General features: G+C 43.3%; 1 protein-coding gene across 2 annotated transcripts in view; it reads left to right on the forward strand.

Moving 5' to 3' along the window:
• Window positions 1-27,227, forward strand: part of LOC139161971 (alpha-2-macroglobulin-like protein 1) — a 116,287-nt gene that overhangs the window by 57,383 nt on the left and 31,677 nt on the right. The window contains exons 18-25 of one of the 2 annotated variants that reach the window (XM_070741847.1): window positions 12,117-12,222; window positions 12,871-13,000; window positions 21,382-21,607; window positions 22,215-22,341; window positions 23,757-23,878; window positions 24,625-24,676; window positions 25,109-25,192; window positions 27,049-27,225. In XM_070741847.1, coding sequence (XP_070597948.1) covers window positions 12,117-12,222; window positions 12,871-13,000; window positions 21,382-21,607; window positions 22,215-22,341; window positions 23,757-23,878; window positions 24,625-24,676; window positions 25,109-25,192; window positions 27,049-27,225 — 1,024 coding nt within the window. Of the gene's footprint in view, window positions 1-12,116; window positions 12,247-12,870; window positions 13,001-21,381; window positions 21,608-22,214; window positions 22,342-23,756; window positions 23,879-24,624; window positions 24,677-25,108; window positions 25,193-27,048; window positions 27,226-27,227 lie in introns of both variants that reach the window. The other variant, XM_070741846.1, reaches the window with a different exon arrangement.

The following is a 27,227-nucleotide window of genomic DNA, read 5'->3' on the forward strand; positions in this document are numbered from 1 at the left end:
TTTAATTCAGTAATATCTCAGGACCACAGATTCCACATTCCACTCAAATAGCTTTAGTCAGACCCTATTAGGAATACTGTGTCCACTTCTGGATATCTCACTTAAAAAAAGAAACTGATAAGCAAGTTAGAGACAGGGAACAAAAATGGAGGGACAAAACATATCAGGAGAGTTTGGATGAATTGAATATGTGCAGCCTGGAAGACAGAAGGGAAAAGAGGGGACATGACTGAAACCTTTAAATATACAAGTTTTCTTTTTCTGCCATCAATTTTCTGTATTTCTATATTTTTAATTCAGGAGACATCCACCTGGCCCCTTAAAATCATAATATGGCTTATTTTAGCAGAACGTATTACACAATTACAAAAGTTTTGACTTATTAACACAAAGATTTATTCAATACTGTATGGAGTTTGTGAAAACTTTGAATCCGTATGTCTTCAAATAATTTGTTACCTGCAATGTGGGAAATCAGTTATAACATCTTCCATAAAATCATGCACCAAAAGAAAAAGAGAAAGAAATGGAAGGATTTCCTCATCTCATTCTTGGGCAACAGTTCTCATTATATATAAATCCAATAAATTTATAACTTGGCATATAAATCAAATAAATAAACAAACAAATAAATAAATAGCTCTCATCATTCTGGGAGGTAAACAACGTATAGCTTGAGATCATGTTACACATCATGATCTGAGCTTCAGGGGGTAATCTGAGCTTCAGGGGGTAATTTGCATACTCCTGGTGCATGCTGGGAAGAAGCTAAAAGCTCACCGCGAGGCAAAAGAACACCGGGTTTGCTGACCAGGGAAGCAGAGGAACTCACCACCCAGGAATCTGAGCTTCAGGGGGTAATTTGCATACTCCTGGTGCATGCTGGGAAGAAGCTAAAAGCTCACCGCGAGGCAAAAGAACACCGGGTTTGCTGACCAGGGAAGCAGAGGAACTCACCACCCAGGAATCTGAGCTTCAGGGGGTAATTTGCATACTCCTGGTGCATGCTGGGAAGAAGCTAAAAGCTCACCGCGAGGCAAAAGAACACCGGGTTTGCTGACCAGGGAAGCAGAGGAACTCACCACCCAGGAATCTGAGCTTCAGGGGGTAATTTGCATACTCCTGGTGCATGCTGGGAAGAAGCTAAAAGCTCATCGCGAGGCAAAAGAACACCGGGTTTGCTGACCAGGGAAGCAGAGGAAATCACCAACCCAGCAACAAGAGCAGACACGTCACCTCTACACTCTCCCGCACCCACCCTGCAACCTACCACACACATAAAGAACAACAGAGAGAGAGAGAGAGAAGATACACCAACCATGCACACAGAAGTCACTCCCCGAACAAGCATAGATGAAGACGGAACTGAATCCATGGTGTGCTGCAGTTTGTGCTCCATGTACTCACTCCTCCCCTCAAACCTCCAAAACTTTACCTGCAACAAATGCAAACTCATCCAGCTGCTTGAGGAAAAAATCGAAAACCTAGAGAAAAACCTAACAACCCTGAAGCACCAACATCACAATGAGAAAATCCATCAGACTCCCAACAAAACCAACACCCCAGAGGAGCTAAGCCGAATCCACGCCCCAGAAGCAGTAAATAGCTGGACACACATCACCCTAAGACGAAAAAACAAGCCTCCACCAACTCCAACCCTCCTCCTCCCAACCCCACTGCCTACAAGCAACAAATATTCAGTACTCTCGGAACAAGAAAACCTGCAAACATCTGACAAAGAACTACCAAGAACCAAGCACAGCACAACTCCACCAAAAGCCTCAACAACAGAAGCTAACCTCCCTCACCCCAAGCCAGCCAAAAAGAAAAGGAGAGTACTGGTAATTGGAGACTCAATCCTCAGGGGAACTGAGCTTCCCATATGCAGACCAGACAACCAATCTAGAGAGGTGTGCTGCCTCCCTGGAGCTAAAATCTCTGACATAACTGAAAACCTCACCAAAATACTCAAACCCACGGACTACTACCCACTATTGGTGATTCATGCGGGAACCAACGACACAGGGAATGACATGAACCAAATTATGAAAGACTATGACCACTTGGGCAACACAATCAGAAAAACAGGTGCTCAGGTTGTTTTTTCTTCCATCCTCCCCACTAGAGGACGACACCCCGCCAGAGAACGCAAAATCCCGCAGATAAATCACTGGCTTAAAGGATGGTGTCGCCATAAGAACTTTGGCTTCCTCGACCATGGCCTGCACTATCTCCAAGAAGGGCTTCTAGCAAGCGACGGGCTACACCTCACTAGAGCGGGGAAGAACCTCCTAGGCAACCGACTAGCCCAACTCATCAGGAGGGCTTTAAACTAGCTCTGAGAGGGGAGGGTGACCAAACTATACGACAAAACACTGAACAAAACAAGGAAGGGGAACGGGACAAGCCTACAAACAAACCTGAGAATAAAAAATTTCTACCTGCAAACAAACACAAACATCTAAAATGCCTGTACACGAACGCACAAAGCTTGGGAAACAAAGAGGATGAACTGGAATTATTAATACACGGGGGCCAATATGATCTAATTGGAATCACAGAAACCTGGTGGGACGAAACACACGCCTGGAACACACAGATAATGGGTTACAACCTCTTCAAGAAGAACAGGTCAAACAAGAAAGGAGGAGGTGTTGCACTATACATCAAAGACCACTACACTGCCACAGAACTACATCCAACCAAAGATGATAACCCCCTAGAAATCATATGGGTCAACATAAAAGAAAAAAAGAGCAACACCACAATTGGAGTACAGCGATCCCCCGAGTTTCGCGATCTCGATCTTTGCGAAACGCTATATCGCGATTTTTCCACCCGATGACGTCACTCCCTTCCTTTCTCATCTTTCTTTCTCTCTCTCTTTCTCTATCTTGCTTCTTCTTCTCTCACACTCTCTTCCTCCCTCTCTCATCTCTTTCTTTCCTTCTCTCTCTTTCTCTATCTGTCCCCCTCTTGCTCTCGAGCGACAAGCGAGCAGCCGGGTGGGCGGGTGAACGGGCAAGCGGAGCGGCCGGGCGGGCGGGGGAACGGGCAAGTGAGCAGCCGGGCGGGCAGGCGAACGGGCAAGCAGAGCGGCCGGGCGGGCGGGTGAACGGGCAAGCGGAGCGGCCGGCCGGCCGGGCGAACGGGCAAGCGAGCGGCCAGGCGGGTGGGTGAACGGGCAAGCGGAGCGGCCGGGTGGGCGGGCGAACGGGCAAGCGAGCGGCCGGGTGGGCGAACGGGCAAGCGGAGCGGCCAGGCGGGCGGGTGAACGGGCAAGCGAGCAGCCGGGCGGGCGGGTGAACGGGCAAGCGGAGCGGCCGGGCGGGCGGGGTAAACGGGCAAGCGAGCAGCCGGGCGGGCGGGTGAACGGGCAAGCGGCAAGCGATCTTGGGGTTTCCCCTTTGCCTGGGCGGCGGGAAGACCCAGGGAAGGTTCCTTCGGCCGCCCAGTAGCTTATCTGCTCCGCAGCGCGGCAGCAGCGAGGAGCCGAAGATGGGGTTTCCCCGTTGCCTGGGCAATGGGGAAACCCCATCTTCGGCTCCTCGCTGCTGCCGCGCTGCAGAGCAGATCAGCTGTTGGGCGGCCAAAGGAACCTTCCCTGGGTCTTCCCCGCCGCCCACACGCAAACTCCACCATCTGCGCATGTGCGGCCATGAAAAAAAAGGGCGCGCATGCGCAGATGGTGTTTTACTTCCGCACCGCTATATCGCGAAAAATCGAGTTTCGCGAGGGGTCTTGGAACGGAACCCTCGCGAAACCCGAGCGATCACTGTATACTACAGACCACCCAATCAAACAGACACAATGGACGACCTCTTCACATGCCAACTAACAGACATATGCAACAAACACAGCACGACAATAATGGGGGACTTCAACTACCCAGACATCAACTGGAAAACTAACTCCGCACCAAGCGGAAAGTCTGCCAAATTTCTTTCCAGTCTAGCTGACAACTTTCTAACCCAAAAAGTTGAAACAGGAACCAGAGGGAATGCTATATTAGACCTAATACTAACAAACAGGGAAGAAACAATAGAGGGAACAGAAGAAGAAGGGAAACTGGGAGAAAGCGACCACGTCATCCTCAAATTCAACATAGTGCAATCACTAGCTACTATACCCAACACCACTACAGTCCCAGACTTCAGAAAAGCGGACTTTAACAAGCTCAGAGCGAACCTTGAACAATGCCCCTGGAACGAACTCTTAGAAGGAAAAACCACTCAGGAAGCCTGGGTGATCCTAAAAAACAGCATCATAGACGCCCAAAACAACGCAATCCCCATGAAAAGGAAAAACAGGAAAACCAAAACTAAACCTGCATGACTAAACAAAGCCCTCGCAGATGACATAAAAGGAAAAAAAGCTAAGTACAAACAATGGAAAGAAGGACTCATAACCAAAGCGGAATATCAGCAAACAGCCAGTTCCTGCAAACAAAAAATAAAAACAGCAAAGGCACAATATGAACAACACCTTGCAGCGGAAGTCAAAGACAACAAAAAAAGATTCTTCCAACACATCAACAATAAGAAGAAAATCAAAGAAACAATCGTCACACTAAAAAACGAAGAGGGTAGAGAAATCACAGACAGCAATGACCAAGCACAGCTACTCAATGCCTACTTTGCATCAGTCTTCACACAAAAGGGAACCTCCCTCCAACCAATCTGCAATTTAACTGCAACAAACTGCCCCAGAACCGAACTCAACATAGACAAAAGCACAGTGAGGGACTACCTGAGGGAACTCAACGAATACAAATCACCAGGGCCAGACGGACTTCACCCCAAAGTCCTAAAAGAATTGGCAGACACCATAGCGGAACCACTCCTCCTCATCTACCAAATATCCTGGATCACTGGAGACCTACCGGAAGACTGGAAGCGAGCTGACGTAGTCCCCATCCACAAAAAAGGCAAAAAGACCGACCCAGGTAACTACAGACCAATCAGTCTGACCTCTATACCTGGAAAAATACTGGAGAAAATAATCAAAAAACAACTTACCCACTTCCTAGAAACAAACAAGATCATATCCAATAGCCAGCACGGATTCATCAGAAACAAATCATGCCAAACCAATCTCATATCATTTTTCAACACCATAACCAATTCAGTTGACCAACGCAACTCAGTGGACCTCATATACTTGGATTTCAGTAAGGCTTTCGATAAAGTCGACCACAATCTCCTAATCCACAAACTAGAAAAAAATTGAGTAGATTACTACACATGTAGATGGATAAACAGTTGGCTGATCAACCGCACCCAACGAGTTGTCCTCAATGACACCAAATCCACATGGAAAAAAGTAGACAGTGGAGTACCACAGGGCTCTGTCCTGGGTCCTGTACTCTTTAACATCTTCATCAACGACCTGGACGAGGGAATAAAAGGGGAACTAATAAAATTTGCAGATGACACCAAGCTGGCGGGGGTAGCCAACACCCTTGAGGACAGGCTCAGAGTACAAGAAGACCTAGACAGACTATCACAGTGGGCCCATACCAACAAAATGAGGTTCAACACCGACAAATGCAGAGTCCTCCACCTCGGCAAAAAGAACCCTAGACATACATACAGTCTGGGAGATACCCCACTCAGCAGTAGTGACTGCGAAAGAGATCTTGGAGTCTTGGTGGACAATCAACTAAACATGAGTCAGCAATGTGCAGCAGCAGCCAAAAAAGCCAACTCAATCCTAAGCTGCATCAACAGAGGAATACGCTCCAAGACCAGGGAAGTACTAATACCACTCTACTATGCCCTGGTCAGACCTCACCTGGAGTACTGCGTCCAATTTTGGTCACCTCACTACAAAAAAGACATCGAAACTCTGGAGAAGGTGCAAAAAAGAGCAACCAAAATGATTAGGGGACTCGAAACCAAGACTTACGAAGAGAGATTGAGAGAACTGGGCATGGACAGCCTAGAAAAAAGAAGGTCTAGAGGGGACATGATAGCAGTTTACAGATACTTGAGGGGTTGCCACAGTGAGGACGGGGTCTCTTTATTCCCCAGGGCACCAGAGGGCCGGACGAGGAACAATGGTTGGAAACTGACCAAGGAGAGATTCAACCTGAAAATAAGGAAGAACTTCCTGATGGTCAGAGCGATCAACCAATGGAACTGCCTGCCAGGGGAGGTGGTGAACTCCCCAACTCTGGACACCTTCAAGAGGAGATTGGACTTCCATTTGGCTGGGGTGCTGTAGGGTTTCCTGCTCAGGCAGGGGGTTGGACTCGATGACCTAACGGTCCCTTTCAACTCTATTAATAAAATAAAAAAATAAAAAATAAAATCATAAAAAAGGTGCACAAAAATGAAACCCCTTGACAGGATAAGAGAAAAAAACAAAAACGTTTTTAAGGATCAACAACCAACCTTGCTCTTCAATATTTTGTATTCTTTTCAGGAATCTTACTTTCCCTTACTTCTCCCTAAGCTCTCAAAATGACCAGCTTCCATTTTGCAATGTCATTACTACTTACAGTTCCTGCTATCAGTCACTCTAACGTTTTCTGTCTTCTGCCTCCCGATCTTCTCCAAATCTCCACTTCAATAGTCTCTTCTTCTTGTGATTAAGGTAGTTTCTATAGAATTAGTAGTGAACTGGAAAGGCAATCCAAAGAAAACAAGATGGACATTAAAAATGTCAATAATTAAACACCATAAATTTAAACAAAAATGAAAGAAGATTTACAATTACTTTTTCAAACAAAAAAAGAGCAAACTAATTTACAAAACTTATGGGATACAACTAAAGCAATATTAAGAGGAACTGTGATTGCTTACATGTCTAAAGAACACAAAGAAAAAAGACTAAATAGGGAGAATTTAGAAGAATATAAAATATGAGAAAAGGAGCAACAAGAAGAACCTGACAGGAAAGAAAAGAAACAGCAGATTATATTAGTAAAACACAAATTGAACTTATTGGAAAATAAAGAATTAGCACAACTAATAAAAAATAGTAAACAATTTTTTTTGAGAATGCTAACAAACCTGGCACGTGGTTAGCGAATAAACTCAAAAAACAAAGAAAAAGATTAATTAGTAGAAACATAGAAACATAGAAGTCTGACGGCAGAAAAAGACCTCTTGGTCCATCTAATCTGCCCTTCTACTATTTCTTGTATTTTATCTTAGGATGGACATATGTTTATCCCAGGCATGTTTAAATTCAGTTACTGTAGATTTACCAACCATGTCTGCTGGACGTTTGTCCCAAGTATCTACTACTCTTTCAGTAAAATAATATTTTCCAACGTTATTTCTAATCTTTTCCCCAACCAACCTCAGATTGTGCCCCCTTGTTCTTGTATTCACTTTCCTATTAAAAACATTTATCTCCTGAACCTTATTTAACCCTTTAACATACAGTGGTACCTCGTCTTATGAACTTAATTCGTTCCATGACCAGGTTCGTAAGTAGAAAAGTTTGTAAGATGAAACAATGTTTCCTATAGGAATCAATGTAAAAGCGAATAATGTGTGAAAACCAATTAGGAAAATCCAAAACTTTAAGGCTTTAAAAAAAGAAAGCGGTGAGCGGAGGAAGCGGTGGGCGAGAAGGTTACTTTGGAAGGGAGATTGGGCAGAGAACGTAGCAGCAGGCAAGGGACATTTTGAAGAGACTTCAGGCACAGAACGTAGCAGGAAGCCAAGGGCCTATTGTAGAGAGTTATTAGAGAGTTTTATGGAACTCTATACCAAAATGAACAGGCTAATAGATTAGATAAGATACAAAAGATATTCACACTGGCAGCATTCCTAAAATAATGGAAGATACCAAACAGATGCTTAATAAAGAAATTACACCATTAGAACTGAAAGAAGCAATACAAAAACAAAAAGATAACAAGTCTGCAGGCCCCAATGAGATTCCATCAGAACTCTATAAAGTAATGCAAGAACAACTAGAAATGATACTATTAGAACTATATAATGCAGTTCTCAAAGAAGGAAAGATACCTCACTCTTGGAAAGAAACCTGTATAATCCTTATACCTAAAAAAGATACAGATTCTACTTTAATTCAGAATTATAGAATCACTCTTAAATGTAGATTATAAAATTTTCAGTTCAATTTTAGCCCAAAGACTGAAAGGTTATTTGAATTGTTTCATACATTCAGGCCAAAATGGATTTCTGGCTAACAGACAAACAACTTACCGTATATAATTATGATACACTAAATGAAAATTTTCTTAAAGATTTGGGGAATTGAAGTAAATTGCAGCTTTCCTTTATGGGAAGAACCGCAGTTATGAAAATGAATATCCTCCCAAATATTTTATTCCTTTTTCAGACAATACCAATTGAATTGAAGCAGGATTATTTTATAAATTTAAATAGAATAACTAGTAAAGTCATATGGCAGCACCAAAAAACCCAGAATAATATTAAAACTATTACAGGAAGCAAAAAACAGAGGTAAAACCATGGTTACCTGACTGGAAAGGTTTTTATCAAGCAGCTGTATTAATGTGGGTTAAAATTTGGATCAAATTAGAAGATAAAAGAATTTTAGAATTAGAAGACCATGACCTACAGGCTGGGTGGCACTAGTTTTTGTGGGATAGAAAACATAATGCGCACCATTATTTTATAAATCATTACATAAGAAAATATCTGCTAAAAGTTTGGCTAAAAATCAAGAAACAAACATATAGAGGCACCTCATATTGGTATTCACCTTTAGAAGCATACACTCTCCCGAATCTTAACAAAACAAGGAAAGCAATAACATATAAAGAACTAATGAAGGAAGAAGAATTTATCAAAACAAGAATGGAATTAAGAGAAGAGGGGATAGTTTTAGAGTGGTGGGAATACCTACAAATAAGATCGAGGTATGAAAAAGACAAGAGAGAATGGAAAATAGAAACCAATATAGCACTGGACAAAATTCTGCTGGGGCAGGACGACAAAATGATTTTAAAAATTGTATCAATATTTCCTAAATTATAAAATGGAAATAGAACAAGTAAAGGATAACATGGTCAAGTGGGCTCAGGATTTTGGCTATAGTATTAATCTGAATGAATGGCAGTAAATCTGGGACAGAAATAAAAAATGGACACTAGTGACATCCTACCAGGAGAACTGGTACCGATGTTTTTAGATATCACGTAACACCTGTCCAATTGGCAAAAATTGGCAAAAAGTACACAGCAAAATGTTGGAAATGCAAGAAAGAACGGAGCTCGTATTATCATGTCTGATGGGGCTGTGAAAAAGTTAAATTATACTGGGAAAGAATTAATGTGTGGTTAGAAGAGATGCTACATAAGAAAATAGAAAAAAACCTTGGAAATTTTTCTGTTGGGAATAGCATGGTTGGGAATAGCATGGTGGAAAAAAGTCAATTATATCTGATATTGCACATAACCACAGCCGCAAGGATAACTTTCACACAAGTATGGAAAAATAATGACATACCAAAAGAAGAAGAGGTAATTGAAAAAATAATGTGTGTGCTGAAATGAATAAATAATAATAAATTTTTAAAAAGACAATTCAGACTATTATAAATGTTGGGATAGATTTTATTGTTGGATGGAAAAATTGAAAAGTTTAAAATAGATAGTTAAAACAAAAGATTTATTTATTTATTATCTATTACTTAGATTTGTATGCCGCCCCTCTCCGAAGACTCGGGGCGGCTCACAACACGTGGAAACAAATCATAAATAATCTGACAAATTTAAAATATTTAAAGATTTAAAAAAGATGAAATGATTAAAGAGAAAGAAACAGATGTTTAAATATCGGGGGGAGGAGGGAATAAAATATATATTTGAAAGGATGTATAGAAACTAAATGAATTGTTAATATAAACTATATAAGAATGAATAAGTATTAACGAGTATCATGAGAAATGTAAACTGATCTGTCATGTAATGTCCACTGTTTTTTTAAAAAATTTGTTTGTTATAAGTGTTTAGAAATAAAAATTTTGTATTAAAAAAATTAAAAATTAAAAAAATAGTCTCTCCTTCTAATCACCTCTTCCTCTTTCACCATCTGAAAATCACTTTTTCTATCCTCTCCAACACTTCCTCTTTCCGATTACAACAATTATTTTACTTTCTCTTTTTTGATTTAAAGTTGCTGCTTTCTTATCAGTTCCAACTCTCACTTCAAGATTCTTCTATACGTTTCATTTTTCTTTCCCCCCTTTTTTCTCTTTGATATGCTTCACTTCTTGGCTTCCTTCTGTACAGAATGGCAATCATACCTGCAGATCGGCCAAGACAGGTTGATTTCTTCTGCACTTGAACTAAGGGCACCTCTAGCTCTAAGGGCACCTCTAGCACTTGAACTAAGGGCACCTTGGGAGCTCGCCTTTCTCCCAAGACTTCTACTCTCCACTAGGACTCTTTCCCAGAGCCAACCTTGCCTGCAACAGCCTCAAAAATTTAGAAAAACGTGCTAGCTGAACAAAGATCCTTATTTTTCCCATTTACTTATGGTATTTACTATCAGGGCCACCGATAGGCCAGTATTACTGGTACTGGCGTCAGGGGCCCGGCCAAATTGAAAAATGGGGGGGGCGGTTTTGGCCTGCCACCATGTGCCGGCCTCCTGGCGCCCGCAGCAGTCATTGTGCCCAGCATCGTTCCCTGCTGTAGGATGCGCACGCCTGCGCCAGCGCACCCCAAAACGCCCCCTGAGCACCCTTTTCCAAGAGCGTGCATGGAGCCACGGCCGCTCCCACCCACCCCACACCTCTAGCCCCCTCATGCCCCTGGCTAGTCGCCGCTGCCCGCCCGCCTGATCCGCCTCTCTTTCTCCTCTGCTTCCCACCTTCGCTGAGAGCGCTTTTGTCCCGGGCTCTCAGCAAGGGGGCTGCAGGAGAGGCGGGGCAGGTGTTCTCACAGCGGGGGCCAGCTAAGGTGATTTTCAATGTCGGGCGAGCGGGCCGGGGCGCGCTCTCCCCATCCCCCTGCCAGCCCACCCGGAACATTCAAAGTAAGAAAAACCTCAAAGGGCTGGCAGCGAGATGGGGACAGCGCGCACCGGCCTACGCGCCCGACATTGAAAATCACTTTTGCCAGCCTCCAGCCCATTGCTTCTTGTACTACCTTCAGGTGGCATGGAGAATAAATAGATGCCATCTGCTCTGTGGCAGCCCTTTAAAGATTGGGAAACTACTATTATATTGCCCCTCAGTTTTCTATTTGTTGAGCTAAACAACTCTCTTAGCCCTTGTTCGTAGGATTTAGCCTCTAGGCCAGGGGTGTCAAACTCAATTTCATTGAGGGCCACATCAGGGCTGTGTTTGACCTCAGAGGGCCGGGGGAGGACTTGCCTAGGGTGTGTGGCCATGGTGGGCATGGCACGGGATTTGGGGGGCAGTAGTTTTAAAATGGCGGGGGGGCAGACACTTAGACTGTATGGGGCCCCAAAATTCCTGATGGCGGCCCTGTTAACTATATACAAAAGTTGAAACAGGTGTAAAGCATGAGATGAGATAGGCAAAAAAGTACACAATGCTGGTTATATACAACACAGTTTGATGTATTTGTATAATAGCCTAAGTATCTTGTGGAAGATTTTAAATTATACACATAGTCCTTAATTTATGACCACAAGTGAACCCAAAATATATGTTGCTAAATGAGACATTTGTTAAGTGAGTTTTGCCCCATTTTATGACTTGTCTTGTCACAATGGTTAAGTGAATCATTGCAGTTATTAAATTCGTAGCATAGTTGTTAAGTAAATCTAGCTTCCCCATTGACTTTGCTTGTCAGAAGGTGATCACATGATCGCAGGACACCGCTAAGGTCATAAATATCAATCAGCTGTCAAGTGTCTGAATTTTGATCACATGATGCTGCAACAGTCATACAGGTGAAATATGGCCAAATGTCAGTGATTTTTTTCAGTGATGTAAGTTTGAATAGTCACTAAATGAAAAAAACCCTGTATACAATATATTACTGAGAGCACTTTGTGAACATTCCCTGCGAGACATGCAGGGAATATTTTTGCTTCCAAGAGATTGTCTTCTATTGTATCTCATTTTCAAACTGACCTTCATTTTGTTTTTATTTGTTTTGTTTTTGTTTGTTGTTTGTTTTGTAATGTTTAAAGGAGCTGGGTTTGAAACTTTTCACCAACACCAGAGTTAAGAAACCAGTATCCTGTGAGCTGCCCCATATTCAGAGAAAGGTTTACCATGCAGATTACCCTCTGTACGGTGAGATTCGTGGTCCATCACTCGGCAAGTTTCTTTCTAAAATGCACTGTAGAAAGAGAGGCAATAGATCCCAGCCACATCTCCATCAATAGCTAAAATAGTCAATGTTGATAAAGAACTTTAGGTGATCTGACTGAAACATCAGTTCCTTAGATTGACAGTAAGTAGCATTGGGGAAATGGGGCCAGAACCTGGATTTTGTGCTGAACACTCACAAAATGGCTGACATGGATGGTTAAGGACACATTGCCTATTCCAGAAGTGGCTGTCACAATGACTTTATTATAAGGCCTCAATTTATCATAAAGCAAATGTGAGGTTCCTCCAGGCCACTTTCAAAGTTACTCTTTTTATCATTTTGTAAGAAAAGCAAAGACTTGTGCCCTGAGAAAAAAAGACAGCGCTGGTTTAAATAGCTGAGCAGGTATGTGAAGAGGCCCTCTTCCTCTTTGATGTGGACACCCTAAAAAGCTTGGAATAGTTTTAGACCATTACCTGAAAAAAGAAACAACTTCAGGAAGTTAAATGCTTACCTATTTTACCTCTGGGAAAGCATAAAATTTGTATTTGACAGATTGTCATTAACCACCCTCTTGTCATGGCCTCCACTCCTCATTCCCAGGGATCTACTTTTGCATTTACTCACAGGTATCCCTGTGGCTTATTCAGTAAAGAATGCAATTCCAGAAGATCTTGATTCAGTCTCCAAGAAGGAAGAGGAAGCCAAACCTAGAACATTCTTTCCAGCCACCTGGATTTGGAATCTGATCCCTATCAAGTAAGTGAAAATTCATTGGGGGAGGAATTAAAATATCATTTCAGAGGATGAAATTTGCTTTTACTAGCGTAGTGAAAGAACTCACCCATTCTTTGAAGAACAAATGCTTTCAAACATATTGCTATCTGGACATTTGTATCTGGATGCTTAGATTTATTCAATGTATACATTGCAATGCACAGATACTGTATTTTGTAACAAATCTCTAATTTCTCTTTAGAGACTTCATTTTTTATATACATGGCATTTTTAAATAATGGACAATCAGATTGTCCAATAAATAATCAATCAATTGAAGACAATATCCATTGTTCAAACAATCATCCAGTGTCTTTCTTAAAATTTATTGACAACCTCCATTAATGCATAGTGTCAAGACAGAGGCTTGGCTTGCTTTGCAAATCCCGCTCACAGCTGAACAAGGAGCAATGGGGGAGAGAATAGATTGGAATGCAGGGGAGGTATAAGGAGGGGGGAAATAATGCAAAGAGCACTGACGCAGAGTCTGAGACCCAAGGTCACTTGCTGAGAAAGTCAGCAACCAAACAAATTGAACTAAACCGATTGGATGGAATAAAGTGACAATGGGAGAGCCAGGGAAAATGTGAACTATCCTATTTGCATGTGAAACCATTAGAATTGGCTTTGTCAATACTTAGCTGAGGTATTCAATCAGGGGGAATCTGATGTACTCCTACCTTATCGCTACACAGACTGTGGTATTGAAATTTTGCCCAGAACCAGACTACCAAAATCAAAATTGTATTTGATGACTCCCAGGGAATTGGAGAAACTCCCAGTGGAATTTGGACAAGAATTCTTTGAGGAAAAGAAAGATTGATCCCTTAGGTTGTACATAGACTATCATTGGTTAAATGGCATTTACTTGGAGATCAAGTACCCCTTTCCAATTATAAAAGGCATGCTAGGCCACCTCACAAAGGGAAGGATATTTACAAAATTGGATTTGAGAGAAGCATATTATTGTGTGAGGATTAGAAAGGTGATGAATGAAAGACAACATTCAATTGCCCACTGGGTGATAGCTGATTTATTTATTGGATTTGTATGCTGCCCTTCTCCATGGACTCAGGGCGGCTAACAACAGTGATAAAAACAATATGTAGCAATCCAATAATAAAACAACTAAAAAACCCTTATTATAAAAACCAGACATACATGCTGACATACCATGCATAAACTGTAGAGGCCTAGGGGGAAAGAATATCTCAGTTCCCCCATGCCTGATGGCAGAGGTGGGTTTTAAGGAACTTACGAAAGGCGGGAGGGTGGGGGCAATTCTGATCTCTGGAGGGAGTTGGTTCCAGAGGGCCGGGGCCACCACAGAGAAGGCTCTTCCCCTGGATCCCGCCAAACGACATTGTTTAGTTGACAGGACCCAGAGAAGGCCCACTCTGTGGGACCTAATCGGTCGCTGGGATTCATGCGGCAGAAGGCGGTCCCTGAGATAATCTGGTCCAGTGCCATGAAGGGCTTTATAGGTCATAACCAACACTTAGAATTGTGACCGGAAACTGATCGGCAACCAATGCAGACTGCGGAGTGTTGGTGTAACATGGGCATTTTTGGGAAAGCTCATGATTGCTCTCGCAGCTGCATTCTGCTGTTTGGATGCAACTGATATATGAGGTCCTGTGTGAACATCTGTACTGAGAGTCCTAGAATATTTAGATGACATCTTGATCTATATCCAGATGATAGAGGAGCATACTCAACTACTCATACCGCCAGGCATGGGGGAGTTGAGATATTCCTTCCCCCTAGGCCATTACAAGTTATGCATGGTATGTTTGTGTGTGTGTTTGGTTTTATAATAAGGGTTTTTAGTTGTTTTTATTATTGGATTGTTAAATGTTGTTTTTATCATTGTTGTTAGCCACCCCGAGTCTACGGAGAGGGGCGGCATACAAATCCAATAAATTATTATTATTATTATTATTATTATTATTATTATTATTATTATTATTATTATATATAAGTTGGTCAGAGTGGTGCTTGAGAAGCTCTTAGAGGTTCAACTTTATGCAAAGTACCACATTTTGTAAAACAGTATGGAAATGGACCATGTGAAGGTGTGGGTAATCTTAGAGTGAGAAGATGAGGACTAACAGATGAGGAAGCAATTGCAAAGTTTCTTCACAAACTTGCTAAATACAAAAGGAGTAATCAAACCAGACTCAGCCACACCTTAAAATGGTCACTGGAATGCTAAGCAACATTCAAGAAATTAAAATGCCTCTTTGCTGCTGAGCCAGTTTGAAGTATTTCAACCCAGATATGACATTCATAATTCAAGTGGGTGCTAGGGATTTGGATGTGGGACCAGTGCTATTCCAGAAGAACATGAAAAGGAAGATACAGCCTTGTGCCTATATTTCCCCTAACTCTCTGAGACAGAAAGACAATCTGGGAAAAAGTAGCCTAAGCAGTCTGGTGAGGTCTCCTCATATGGAGGCGATTTCTGGAAAATAGTAGAATTCCTTTCAAAATGTGGACTGACCACAAAAATTTGGAAGCACTCCTTGAAAGCTATAACCCAAGAAGGTTTTGGATGGACCCAATATTTCAGTTGCTTCAATTTCATGCTTTGCTCTCTATCTGGAGGGAAAAACCTCCTTGTAGATACCCTCTCCAGTGTGCCACAGTACAACAGTGCCAGGGAAAAGTCATCAATTTCATCATCTCCTCCAACCAAATAGTAGTTGCGTGAACTCTCACAAGGTAACAGAGAGCCTTGACAACATCTGTAGCTGAAGCTCAGGTCTTTAGTGGATGATAAATCATTCCAGCAACATAGGGATGAGCTGTCAATGAGAGATAGGTTAGCATGGATGGGGAGCAAATTGTATATTCTGGCAAGCCAGCAGACTTTACTGCTACAATGCAGTGATGACACGAAAAGGGTGTGGCCTTTTGGATTTGTTAAAACTCTCCTAGTTTATCTAGTAAAAAAACAGTTCTGATGGCTGTGCATAAAGAAGGACATAGAGACCTATGTAGCCAGCTGCCCAGTGTGTGCATCAATGAAAAAGCTAACCCGAACACCACCGGGGCTATTACAGACCATGGCCAACCCCTCAATCCCTGGAAGGAAATATCAATGGACTTCATTGTGGAGTTGCTGGAGAAAGTTGGGTAATACTATGATCTGGGTTATTACTGACTTTTTCTCTATAAACAAACCAACTTTGTCCCAAGATTCCCTCTGCCCAGTCACTGGCTAAGCCATTTGTATAGCATGTGTATCAGTTGCACTCAACTTCCTCAGGGTTACTGCCCAGGTTGGACATTGTGTACACTGTCCCCATGATAGGGCTGAAGCTACTCCATGTTGACCACTTTGTAGATTCTGCCTAATGTAAGGTCCTGTCTTGCCAGTCTTCTCAAGAAAGCAGAACTCTTGAAACAAAAGGCATTTCAAAAGGAATTTTTATTGGAAGACAGCGATAGGAGTAAGAATGTGGGCAGAATCTGGATTTCCTATACTAAAATGTGCCAGAATTCCCTCAGCAGACTCTTTCAAATGCATCACTGGCTGAATGGATCAGCACTCTACATAATTACCTGGCCAGTAGTTTGTAAGGTGATAGATGCCACAAGAGAAACACAGAAAAGACAGGCTGATAGGAAGAGTTTGGAATTGGGAATAATATCCTTGGGGAGTTGGAGTGAAAGGCACGGTTGGGGTGGCCTGGGGGCGTGGCCAGCTTGATTGATTTTATTTATTTATTTATTTATTTATTTATTAGATTTGTATGCCGCCCCTCTCCGTAGACTCAGGGCGACTCACAACAGCAATAGAACAATTCATAACAAATCTAATAATTTAAAAAACATTTTTTTTAAAAACCCATTATTAATCAAACATACATACAGATTATCTCAGGGACCGCCTTCTGCTGCACGAATCCCAGCGACCAGTTAGGCCCCACAGAGTGGGCCTTCTCCGGGTCCCGTCAACTAAACCAGTGTTTCCCAACCGGTGTGCCACAGCCAGGTGTGCCGCGGAGCTCCTAGGGAAGCTCCAGCTGGGCGGGGCGCTGCCGGTGCTGGGGCGGGCTTTCCCGAAACGGACGGAGAATGCCCTCTCTCGCAGCCCCCTGGCTGGGAGCGCTTTCACTGCGAGAGAGGGCTTTCTCCGTCCGTTTCGGGAATGCCCGCCCCCCCCTCTCTCGCGCGCGCCGCTCCCCTTTTCTCTCAGCCCTCCCTGGCTTCGCTTCTCAATCCCTCCCTCCTTCCGTCTTTCCTTCCCCTCAGACGTTCTGTCTGGGGGTCTCCCGCTCTTCCCTTCCCCACCTTTGCCTTCACCACCCCCACCCCCTTTTTGGTTGGCAAGGAGTCCTTTGCCGCACCCTGCAGTTCGCACTCGGCTCGAGGCCGCTTTCCCTGGCTGCGCTCTTTCTTTCTCTCTCTCTCTCTCCCGTGAGCCGGGGGAAGGAAAAAACAAACAAAAACATCTTGCAACGTGCCCGCGCTCGTCCCTTCAGCAGCGAGGGAGGGAAGTCAGAGGGCGAGGGAGCGAGCGAGCGCTCTTGTCCTCGGTGCCCTCGGCAGCCTGCCTTCCTTGTTCTTTGCCACCGCTGAGGGACGGAGAGAATGATAGAAAGGAAAGAGGAAGGGAGAGATAGAAAGGAAAGAGGGAGGGAGGAAAGAGGGAGGGAGGAAAGAGGGAGGGAGAGATAGAAAATAGATAGAAAGGAAAGAGGGAGGGAGAGATAGAAAGGAAAGAGATAGAAAGGAAAGAGGGAGGGAGAAATAGAGTGAAATGGAGGAAGAGATATTTTTTTTGTCCAAACTTTTCTTTAGCCCCCACCCCCCGCCCGAGAGAGAGAGAAAGAGAGACATAGCAAGAGAGAAAGAGAAAAAGAAAGAGATAGCAAGAGAGAGAGAGAAAGAGATAGAAAGAGAGAGAGAGAGAGAAAGAGATAGCAAGAGAGACAGAGAGAGAGACAGAGAAAGAGAGAAAGATAGAGAGCGAGAAAGAAAGAGAGATAGCAAGAGACACAGAAAGAGAGAGAAAGAGAGATAGCAAGAGAGAGAAAGAGAGACAGAGAGACAGAGAAAGAAAGAGATAGCAAGAGAGACAGAGAAAAAGAGAGAGAAAGAGATAGCAAGACAGAGAGAGAGACAGAGAAAGAGATAGAGAGAGAGATAGAGAGAAAGAAAGAGACATAGCAAGAGAGACAGAGAAAGAGAGAGAATGAAAGAGAGATAGCAAGAGAGGCAGAGAGAGCAAGGGAGAGAGAAAGACATAGAGGGAGGGAAGGAGGGAGAGAGAAAGAGAGCAAAAAAGAGAGGAAGAAAGAGAGGGATGGAGAGAGAGAAAGAAAGAAAGGAAGGAAGAGAGAGAAAGAGGGAGGGAGAAATAGAGTGAAATGGAGGAAGAGATTTTTTTTTGTCCAAACTTTTCTTTAGCCCCCCCCCGCACCCCCCCGTCCCCCCGTTCAGTGTTCCCCAGGATTTTGAAAATATGATTAATGTGCCGCGGCTCAAAAAAGGTTGGGAAACACTGAACTAAACAATGTAATTTGGCAGGGCCCAGGGGAAGAGCCTTCTCTGTGGTGGCCCCGGCCCTCTGGAACCAACTCCCTCCAGAGATTAGAATTGCCCCCACCATCCTCGCCTTTCGTAAGCTCCTTAAAACCCACCTCTGCCATCAGGCATGGGGGAACTGAGATACTCTTTCCCCCTAGGCCTTTACAATTTATGCATGGTGTGTTTGTTTGTAGGTACGATTGGTTTTAAAATAAGAGTTTTTTAGTTGTTGTAGTATTGGATTTACATGCTGTTTTTATTATTGTTGTTAGCGGCCCTGAGTCTACAGAGAGGGGCGGCATACAAATCCAATAAATAGATAGATAGATAGATAGATAGATAGATAGATAGATAGATAGATAGATAGATAGATAGATAGATAGATACAAACATACCATACATAAATTGTATAGGCCTGGGAGAGATATCTCAATTCCCCCATGCCTGGCGGCAAAGGTGGGTTTTAAGGAGTTTACGGAAGGCAAGGAGGGTGGGGGCAGTTCTAATCTCCGGGGGGAGCTGGTTCCAGAGAGTTGGGGCCACCACAGAGAAGGCTCTTCCCCTGGGACCCACCAAACGACATTGTTTAGTCAACGGAACCTGGAGAAGGCCAACTCTTTGGGACCTAATCGGTCACTGGGATTCGTGCGGCAGAAGGTGGTCCCACAGATATTCTGGTCCAATGCCATGAAGGGCTTTATAGGTCATAACCAACACTTTGAATTGTGACCGGAAACTGATCGGCAACCAATGCAGACTGCGGAGTGTTGGTGTGACATGGGCATACCTGGGAAAGCCCATGATTGCTCTCGCAGCTGTATTCTGCACGATCTGAAGTTTCCGAACACTTTTCAAAGGTAGCCCCATGTAGAGAGTGTTACAATAGTCAAATCTCAAGGTGATGAGGGCATGAGTGACTGTGAGCAGTGAGTCCCGGTCCAGATAGGGCCGCAACTGGTGCACCAGGCGAACCTGGGCAAACGTCCCCCTCGCCACAGCTGAAAGATGGTTCTCTAATGTGAGCTGTGGATCGAGGAGGATGCCCAAGTTGCGGATCCTCTCTGAGGGGGTCAATAATTCCCCCCCCAGGGTTATGGAGGGACAGTTTGAGTCTGTTGGCACCCACCCAGACTCCAACAGCCTCCAGGCACCGGCACATCACTTCCATTGCTTCGTTGACTGGACATGGGGTGGAGATGTACAGCTGGGTATCATCTGCATATTGATGATACCTCACCCCATCCCCATGGATGATCTCACCCACCGGTTTCATGTAGATATTGAATAGCAGGGGGGAGAGGACCGACCCCTGAGGCACCCCACAAGGGAGTGACCTTGAGGTCGACCTCTGACCCCCCACTAACACCGACTGCGACTGACCGGAGAGGTAGGAGGAAAACCACTGAAGAACAGTGCCTCCCACTCCCAACCCTTTCAGCCAGCGCAGATGGATACCATGGTCGATGGTATCAAAAGCTGCTGAGAGGTCAAGAAGCACCAGGACAGAGGATAAACCCCTGTCCCAGGCCCGCCAGAAATCATCCATCAGCGCGACCAAAGCAGTTTCCGTGCTGTAGCCGGGCCTGAATCAGCCAGGAGGGACACGGATCCAGTAAACAAGTGGCAGAACTCACAGCTCCAATGGCCTTGTCCACTTTATCAGGTGTCACCAGATCAAACTCTTCCCAGACAGGTGGACAAATACAAGCCCCAGTCACCTCGACTGACTCATGCTGGGGGAGGGATCAAAATGGGAAGCCCCTGTCCAGAGCCTCTGGCAGGTTTTAAAAAACCTGAGCAGTGGCTTTCCCTTTGTGTCCACTCTCCCCTCTGTTGCCTCCAGGCCTGATGAGAAGAGGGCAGTTTTGATTCTCACACACACACACAATGCCAGAAGCCTGCCACCGCTGCTTGCCACCCGCATCTCCCCCACAGCTAGGGTGGATCAATGGCTAGAGTGGAGTACTGCAAGCTACTTCAGCTGGCTGCTAGATGTAGTTCAGCAATTCAAATCTCACCACCAGCTCAAGGTTGACTCATCCTTCCATCCTTCCAAGGTGGGTAAAATGAGTACCCAGATTGTTGGGGGCAATATGTTGATTCTGTAAACCACTTAGAGAGGGCTGTAAAAGCACTCTGAACTGGTATATAAGTCTAAATGCTAAATGCTAAGCCCCTGCAATCACCTATCCCCCATCACACCTGGCTGGCAGAAATCCCATGAGCCTAAAGGTCCCATTATGTCTCCTTGCCACCTTCCTCCTTCCTCTGCACTCAAGAAGGGATGGGGGCAGGGGGAGAGATTAGTACATGGAGGTTGGGCGCTCATTTGCAATCTGATGGCTGCCATTAAGGGCTAGCCTTATATCTGCACCACCACCTTGGTCCCACCCTCTATACATAAGAGGCAGTGAGCACATGAGGGCTGGCATCCTGGAACCATTCAGAACGCAGTCCCCAGGGATGCTAGGCACCATGCACTCACCAGATCTGTGGGAGAAGAGGCCAGGGCCACAGCAGCAGTGTGGGTTTAAGGCTAGCCACGATCCAGCCCAGATGGCCGCCATCAGGTTTCAGTCAGCGCCTGGTCAGGCTGAGCCAGGCCAAGGCTCCATGGGCCAGCCGTTCACTGTTTCCAGGACAGCCCCACGGGTCAGATCTGACCACCTTGCAAGCCAGATCCAGACAGTATAAATCATACTTCCTGCATAGTCCCTCTGACCAGCTGCTGTTATATTCTGTTAAATTGGACAACAGCTGATTTTGCTGATATAGCTTCCTGCTCTGGTGTGACCTGTCACTAAACTTCTCTTCCTGTTTTGCAGTGAGGAGGGGAAAGCAGTTCACTCAGTCACTATTCCAGACACTATCACCGAGTGGAACGCAAATGCATTCTGTTTGGCAGACATAGGCTTTGGCCTCTCTGAATTAACCACCGTCAGGGCTTTCCAGCCCTTCTTCGTTGAGCTGACTCTGCCGTATTCTGTGATTCGTGGAGAGACTTTCCAGATAAAGGTCACGGTCTTCAACTTCCTCAAGGACTGTATCCAGGTGAGAGCCCGTTTAGGACAATCAGAAATCTTACAAAATTTAGAAGGAGGAAATTCAGAATGAGTTTTAGAGTTGGAAACCAAGACTGTAAACAGAGGCATTGTATTCCTTTCTGTGCCTGACAGAGGATACACTCCAAGTTGCCCCAGTTTCTTCCCCACAAACCATGGGGAAGAGAAAAATAAAGTTCTTGTTGTTGTTGTTGTTGTTGTTATTATTATTATTATTATTATTATTATTATTATTATTATTATTATTATTATTAATTAGACTTGTATGCCGCCCCTCTCCGAGGACCCGGAGCGGCTGATGATGAAGTACTTTCAGAGGTTTGCAAAGGAAAATTCTCCAGAGAGTTCCTGCCAATCTGAGTTGGCAAAAAAATAGTTTTCTGACCCATGCATGGTCTTGAAATTCTACTGGACATAACTCCGTATTAGCCCACTGTGCACATGTGATATCCCATCCCAAGGTCAGCAGACACAGGCACTGGCAGTCAGCCTGTATACCTTCATGTGCTCACATTGTGCCTTTCCCTGAATAGTTGCCTTTTGCTAGGCCCAGATGCATAGCTCATCTTGTGTCTCATCCTTCGGGTCTCATTCAGGTGAGAACAACCCTGGCAGAATCCGAAGAAGTGGAGGTGAAACCCTGTCTTGACTGCCTGTTCACTGCTTGCCTATGTGCTGAGGAAGCCAAGGTTTTCTCCTGGAATCTGACAGCTACTCAGCTGGGTAAGACTGAGTTAAGGTGTAGGGGAATCAGTGTGTTGATTTGTCATCCTTTAAGTTCTTCAGATGCCTATCTATCAAGAGCACTCAGCAGAAGTTTCAATGGAATTTTGGAGGGGCAGGTGGGTTGGGTTGGTTTTCTAACTTTTATTTTTTTTTAAAATTGATTTAACGCACAAAAGCCAAAAACAAACACATAACAATTATTTGGGTTATTTACAACCTGATTTACAACAGTTGATATCCGAACTTTAGACACTTTCACATTTCTTTGTTGTGTAATGTAATTACTTTTCTTTATGATAGCATAACAGATTATTACAGTTGTTAACGTTTATACATTATACCTGTAATTTAACTTCCTTTTGCATTTCTCTCTTCTAACCAATTGTAGAATTTTCCCCATCTTTTATAATACTCAGATTCCTCCTTCCCTTGTAACATATCCATTTCTGCACAGTCTGTAATTTTTTAAAATTATCATTCCCTCTTTAGGGGTTTCTTCATTTTTCTACGTTTGTTTAAAGGCCATTCTCACTGCTGTCAGAATATAGATTATTAAATATTGGATTTCTTTTTTATAGTTCTTAGTTAAAATACCTAATACGAATAATTCTGGTTTTTTTCGATCTCATTTTTTGGGTAATTTCTTTTAACCATTTTGCTATCTTGTTCCAATAGTTTTTTTGTTTCAGGGCACATACACCATTGATGGTAAAATGTTCCATTTTCTGTTTTGCACTTCCAGTATTTAGGCGATATTTTGGGGTATATTTTGATAATCTTGACAGTGACAGATGCCAGCGGTAGAACATTTTGTACTGGTTTTCTTTAAATGAGATAGATTTGAAATTTAAACGCCAGTTGAAATTCTATACTTTTTCCTATTTATCTAGGACAATTGGATGTCCAATATTTTCTGCCCAACTAATCATATTCTCTTTTACGATCTCCTCCTCTGTTTTATATCTGAATAAAAATTTGTATACTTTGCCAATTAATTTTTCTCCCATCCCCATGAGTATCCTGTTGAGGTCAGTCTTGCATTTTTGGAAACTTTGGTTTTTGTTGCCCTTTTGGAATTTGTCATATATTTGTACTTACGTCCACCAGTCTAGGAATATGCCTCTTTCGCCTAATTCTTCTCTGAATTTTAAGAAAGACCACAAGGTTCAACATTATAGTTTTTTAACTTTCTAATTAACATATTGTTACTTTGAAACATCAATATTTTAAACAAACAATATTGCAAGGACAAGATAAAAAACAGGTAGATCCTGTTTCTTAGTCATCAAACAGTTCTCCTTGACTGACTTGTAGTTATGGCTATCCCAGCTCATAATTTCTTATACACTGACATCAGCTGATGGCTGAAAGTCTGGAACTCACTGTTCTCTATTGCTTTTGCTGCCTTGTAGGGCATGTGAACATCTCAGTGAGAAGTGAGGCTGAGGAGACCCAAGCATTGTGTGGCAACAAGATCTCTGTCACTCCCACGCGTGGCCGGTCAGACACAGTTATCAAATCTTTACTTGTCAAGGTCAGTGAAGGATGATAGATGAGAACCATAAGTGAAGTTTCAGTTAAACAAATTTGTTACTAAACATGTGTATGCACAGGAATCAACTTAATTAATGTGTAACATTATCTTTGTGCTGTATAAGAGTCAGCGGAATTCAAGACAGGTTGGACTTAAATCAGTTTGTGGCTATGTAAAGACTCTTGGCTAGGATGGACAATTAATTGGGACTACTATGCTCTACCCATTCACTCAGAAGGTTCTGCTTTGTCTGAGATGGTGGGTGGCCAAGCCCAGGTCCCCTCCTATGTTGATCACCACCACCTCCTCAGGCTGCTCCAGGTGAGGGCTGAGCACTGGGCAGATGCAGAAAAGTATTTTCTCTTCTCATCCTCCCATGGCCACCAGCTGACTGATGGAGCACACAGAGATTCCACAGAGCTGAACCAAATTGAACTTTTTCTCCTACTCTCTGAGATAGACTTATTTACAGATGTGGCCTGAGGTCTGCTCTAGGCTGATTCCTCTTGACTCCACCCCCAGATTCTTCTTCCCTTTCTCCTAGGATCCAGAAATTGTTTTGTAGAAGGGCTTGATATTGGGAATATTTTCTTCAGGGTCAATAGCTTCTGAATATTGTGGTAGCCTTTTCAAAGCTACGTCGAGGGGGATGGCTGCTCTTCTTTGCCCAGTCAAAGGCTTGACATTAAGAAAATCCTCCAAAAACATACCATCAAATAACCTATAACTCGTTTTTCTTTCCACAGCCAGAAGGTGTCCTTGAAGAAAAAGCCCAGAACACTTTCCTATGCTCTTCAGGTAAGGCTGAGTTGCGTCTTTTGTTTAGCATTACTGTATTTGTGGTGAGTCCACCGAGAAGATCAGCCTGTTTCTCTGGTTACTTCTCTGAGAACTAGCTCTGCTAGAAGGCAATGCATTAATGTGTCTGCCTGCTAAGAGACAGATGGAAGGAACCACGGGTAAAAAGGCAGTGTGTTCTTTAGCTGGGAGAACTTCAGAAATGTGGGTTCTTCCTGCTCCAGTTTTTATGCAGGGCAGCTATAGGTGCTACTTCTCATGCTCAGGTCCCCATTGGAAAAATGAGATGATTCTATCCTGCACAGCCACTTGTTTGATAGAAAAAGAATGTTCCGGGGGATTGCAGAAATGTGGTATGCAGTGAAAGCTATCAACTACATTTTTGTAGCTATTCCAATTCAACTTTTTTATTCACACATGTATTTCCTCCAGGAGAACCAGCATCTGAAGAAGTTTTGCTAACAATGCCAGAAGCAGTTGTGCAGGGTTCTGGGTGGGCCATTGTATCTGTCATCGGTGAGAAATATGTCTTCTTTAGCTTGACTACTCTATGTTTTATAAAATATTTAAAAGGAGGGGCATTGAAAACAGAATGTTGCATGGTGCACTGTACTCTCCTGGGCAGCTGCCAGATAAAGACAGGTTTTAAAAACATCCTAGTTATGCATCTGCCATAGGCTGCCCTATTGAGGAACCGCATCTCAGCAGCTGCTCCATGATGTCATGTATTGGGCCCATGTCTGCCTCCCCGCCGCCCACGCAAAGGGGAAACCCCGATTCGGCTCCTCGCTGCTGCTGCGCTACCGAGCAGATCAGCTGCTGGGCGGCCGAAGGAACCTTCCCTGGGTCTTCCCCCTCTTGCTGGCGGGCGGGCGAGCGGCGGGCATCAGCGAGGAGCCAGGGTTTCCCCTTTGCGTGGGCGGCCGGGAAGACCCAGGTTGGGGGTTCGGGGGGGTGCTGGGAAGCCCCCCAGGCCGGCTGCGACCTTTTAAAACAGCCGCGCCGCTTCCCAGCTGAGTCCTGAAGCCAAACGCGGAAGTGGGGTTTTTTTTAATTAATATTTTTTTAAAAATCGCGATATAGCGTTTCGCGAAGATCGAGATCGCAAAACTCAAGGGATCACTGTAATGCTTAAATTTTTATTTTGCTCATAAAAGCCTGCCCCCCCCATTTTTGTGAACTTTTTTTCAATTTATAGGTAGTTTTGCCTGCAAACAACATACAATTTTACTAAATTTCGTGTGGAATTACTAGTTTGAACATTTCTGAACATAATGATATGAAAATTGAACTGAAAAAAATGATGCTTATTTGTTTATTTTGCTCATACAAGGGCCGCATCCCCGCTGTGTTCAATTATTTCAATTTATATACAAATTATGCCGCTAATTTCAAAATTACATACTTGTTTTTAGTAAAATGAATTTCTTTCATAAAATTAGTTGTCTGTCTATCATGTGCTTGCTTTTCAAAAGGATATTCCCAATATTTCTAGCCAAATCTATATAAAAAGTGAAAATAATGGCACACAGCAAGGCCAAAGGGGGTGGCCCATTTGTGAGCAAAATAAACAAATAAGCATAATTTTTTCAGTTCATTTCTGTTTTTCTTATGATCAGGAATGTTCAATTTAGTATATCAAAACTTTTGGGGGGAAATTTCTTAGAGATTTGTATCCTAAAAAAATATAAACTGACGCAAAATGCTCAAAAAATGAGAGGGGAGGGCTTTTTGATCAAAATAAAAATATAAGCATAATTTTTTTTTCAGTTCAATTTTCATATCATTATGTTCAGAAATGTTCAAACTAGTTTCCCAGTGAAAACAGTTCCTTTATATTTTTCTTATGATCAGGAATGTTCAAACTAGTAATCCCACACCAAATTTAGTAAAATTGTACGCATTTTGCAGGCTAAACTATCTATAAATTTAAAAAAAGAATCACAAAAAAGGGCGGGCGGGTTTTTATGAGCAAAATAAACCAATAAGCATTATTTTTTTATTTCAATTTTCATTTCATTGTGTGCAAAAATTTTCAACCTAGTTTCCAAGGGAAAGAAGTTTTCAAAATGACCAAATATAAGCACTTAAAATAAAGAATTTTTGGTTCGAGTCACGGAGATTCGAAAACAGTGCAAGTGTGACTTTTTTTTGCCCAGCAAAAACTAAGTCCCCCACCCACCCATCCAAAAAAGTATCATAGAGAGAACCCCTGAAATGATGAAAAGTCATGCAATTTCAAGTTTCAGTAATGCAGGGAAAATTTTTTACAGGGTCTCAAACTTTGATTTCGAGTCTCACAGACTCGAAACATGACAGCAGGGTTAAAGGAAGGCTTTCATATTTAATCCCTCTATTTTGTTAACCTTTAGGAGATGTTATGGGAGCTGCACTAGAAAATATAGACCATCTGCTTCAGATGCCCTTTGGCTGTGGTGAGCAGAATATGGTCAAGTTTGTTCCCAACATCGTTGTACTCCGTTACTTGGAAGAAACCAACCAGGTGACTCCAGAATTAAGGAATAGGGCAATAGAGCACATGAAGAGTGGT

This window comes from Erythrolamprus reginae, chromosome 2 (genome assembly GCF_031021105.1).
Source record: "Erythrolamprus reginae isolate rEryReg1 chromosome 2, rEryReg1.hap1, whole genome shotgun sequence".
Taxonomy (NCBI): domain Eukaryota; kingdom Metazoa; phylum Chordata; class Lepidosauria; order Squamata; family Dipsadidae; genus Erythrolamprus; species Erythrolamprus reginae.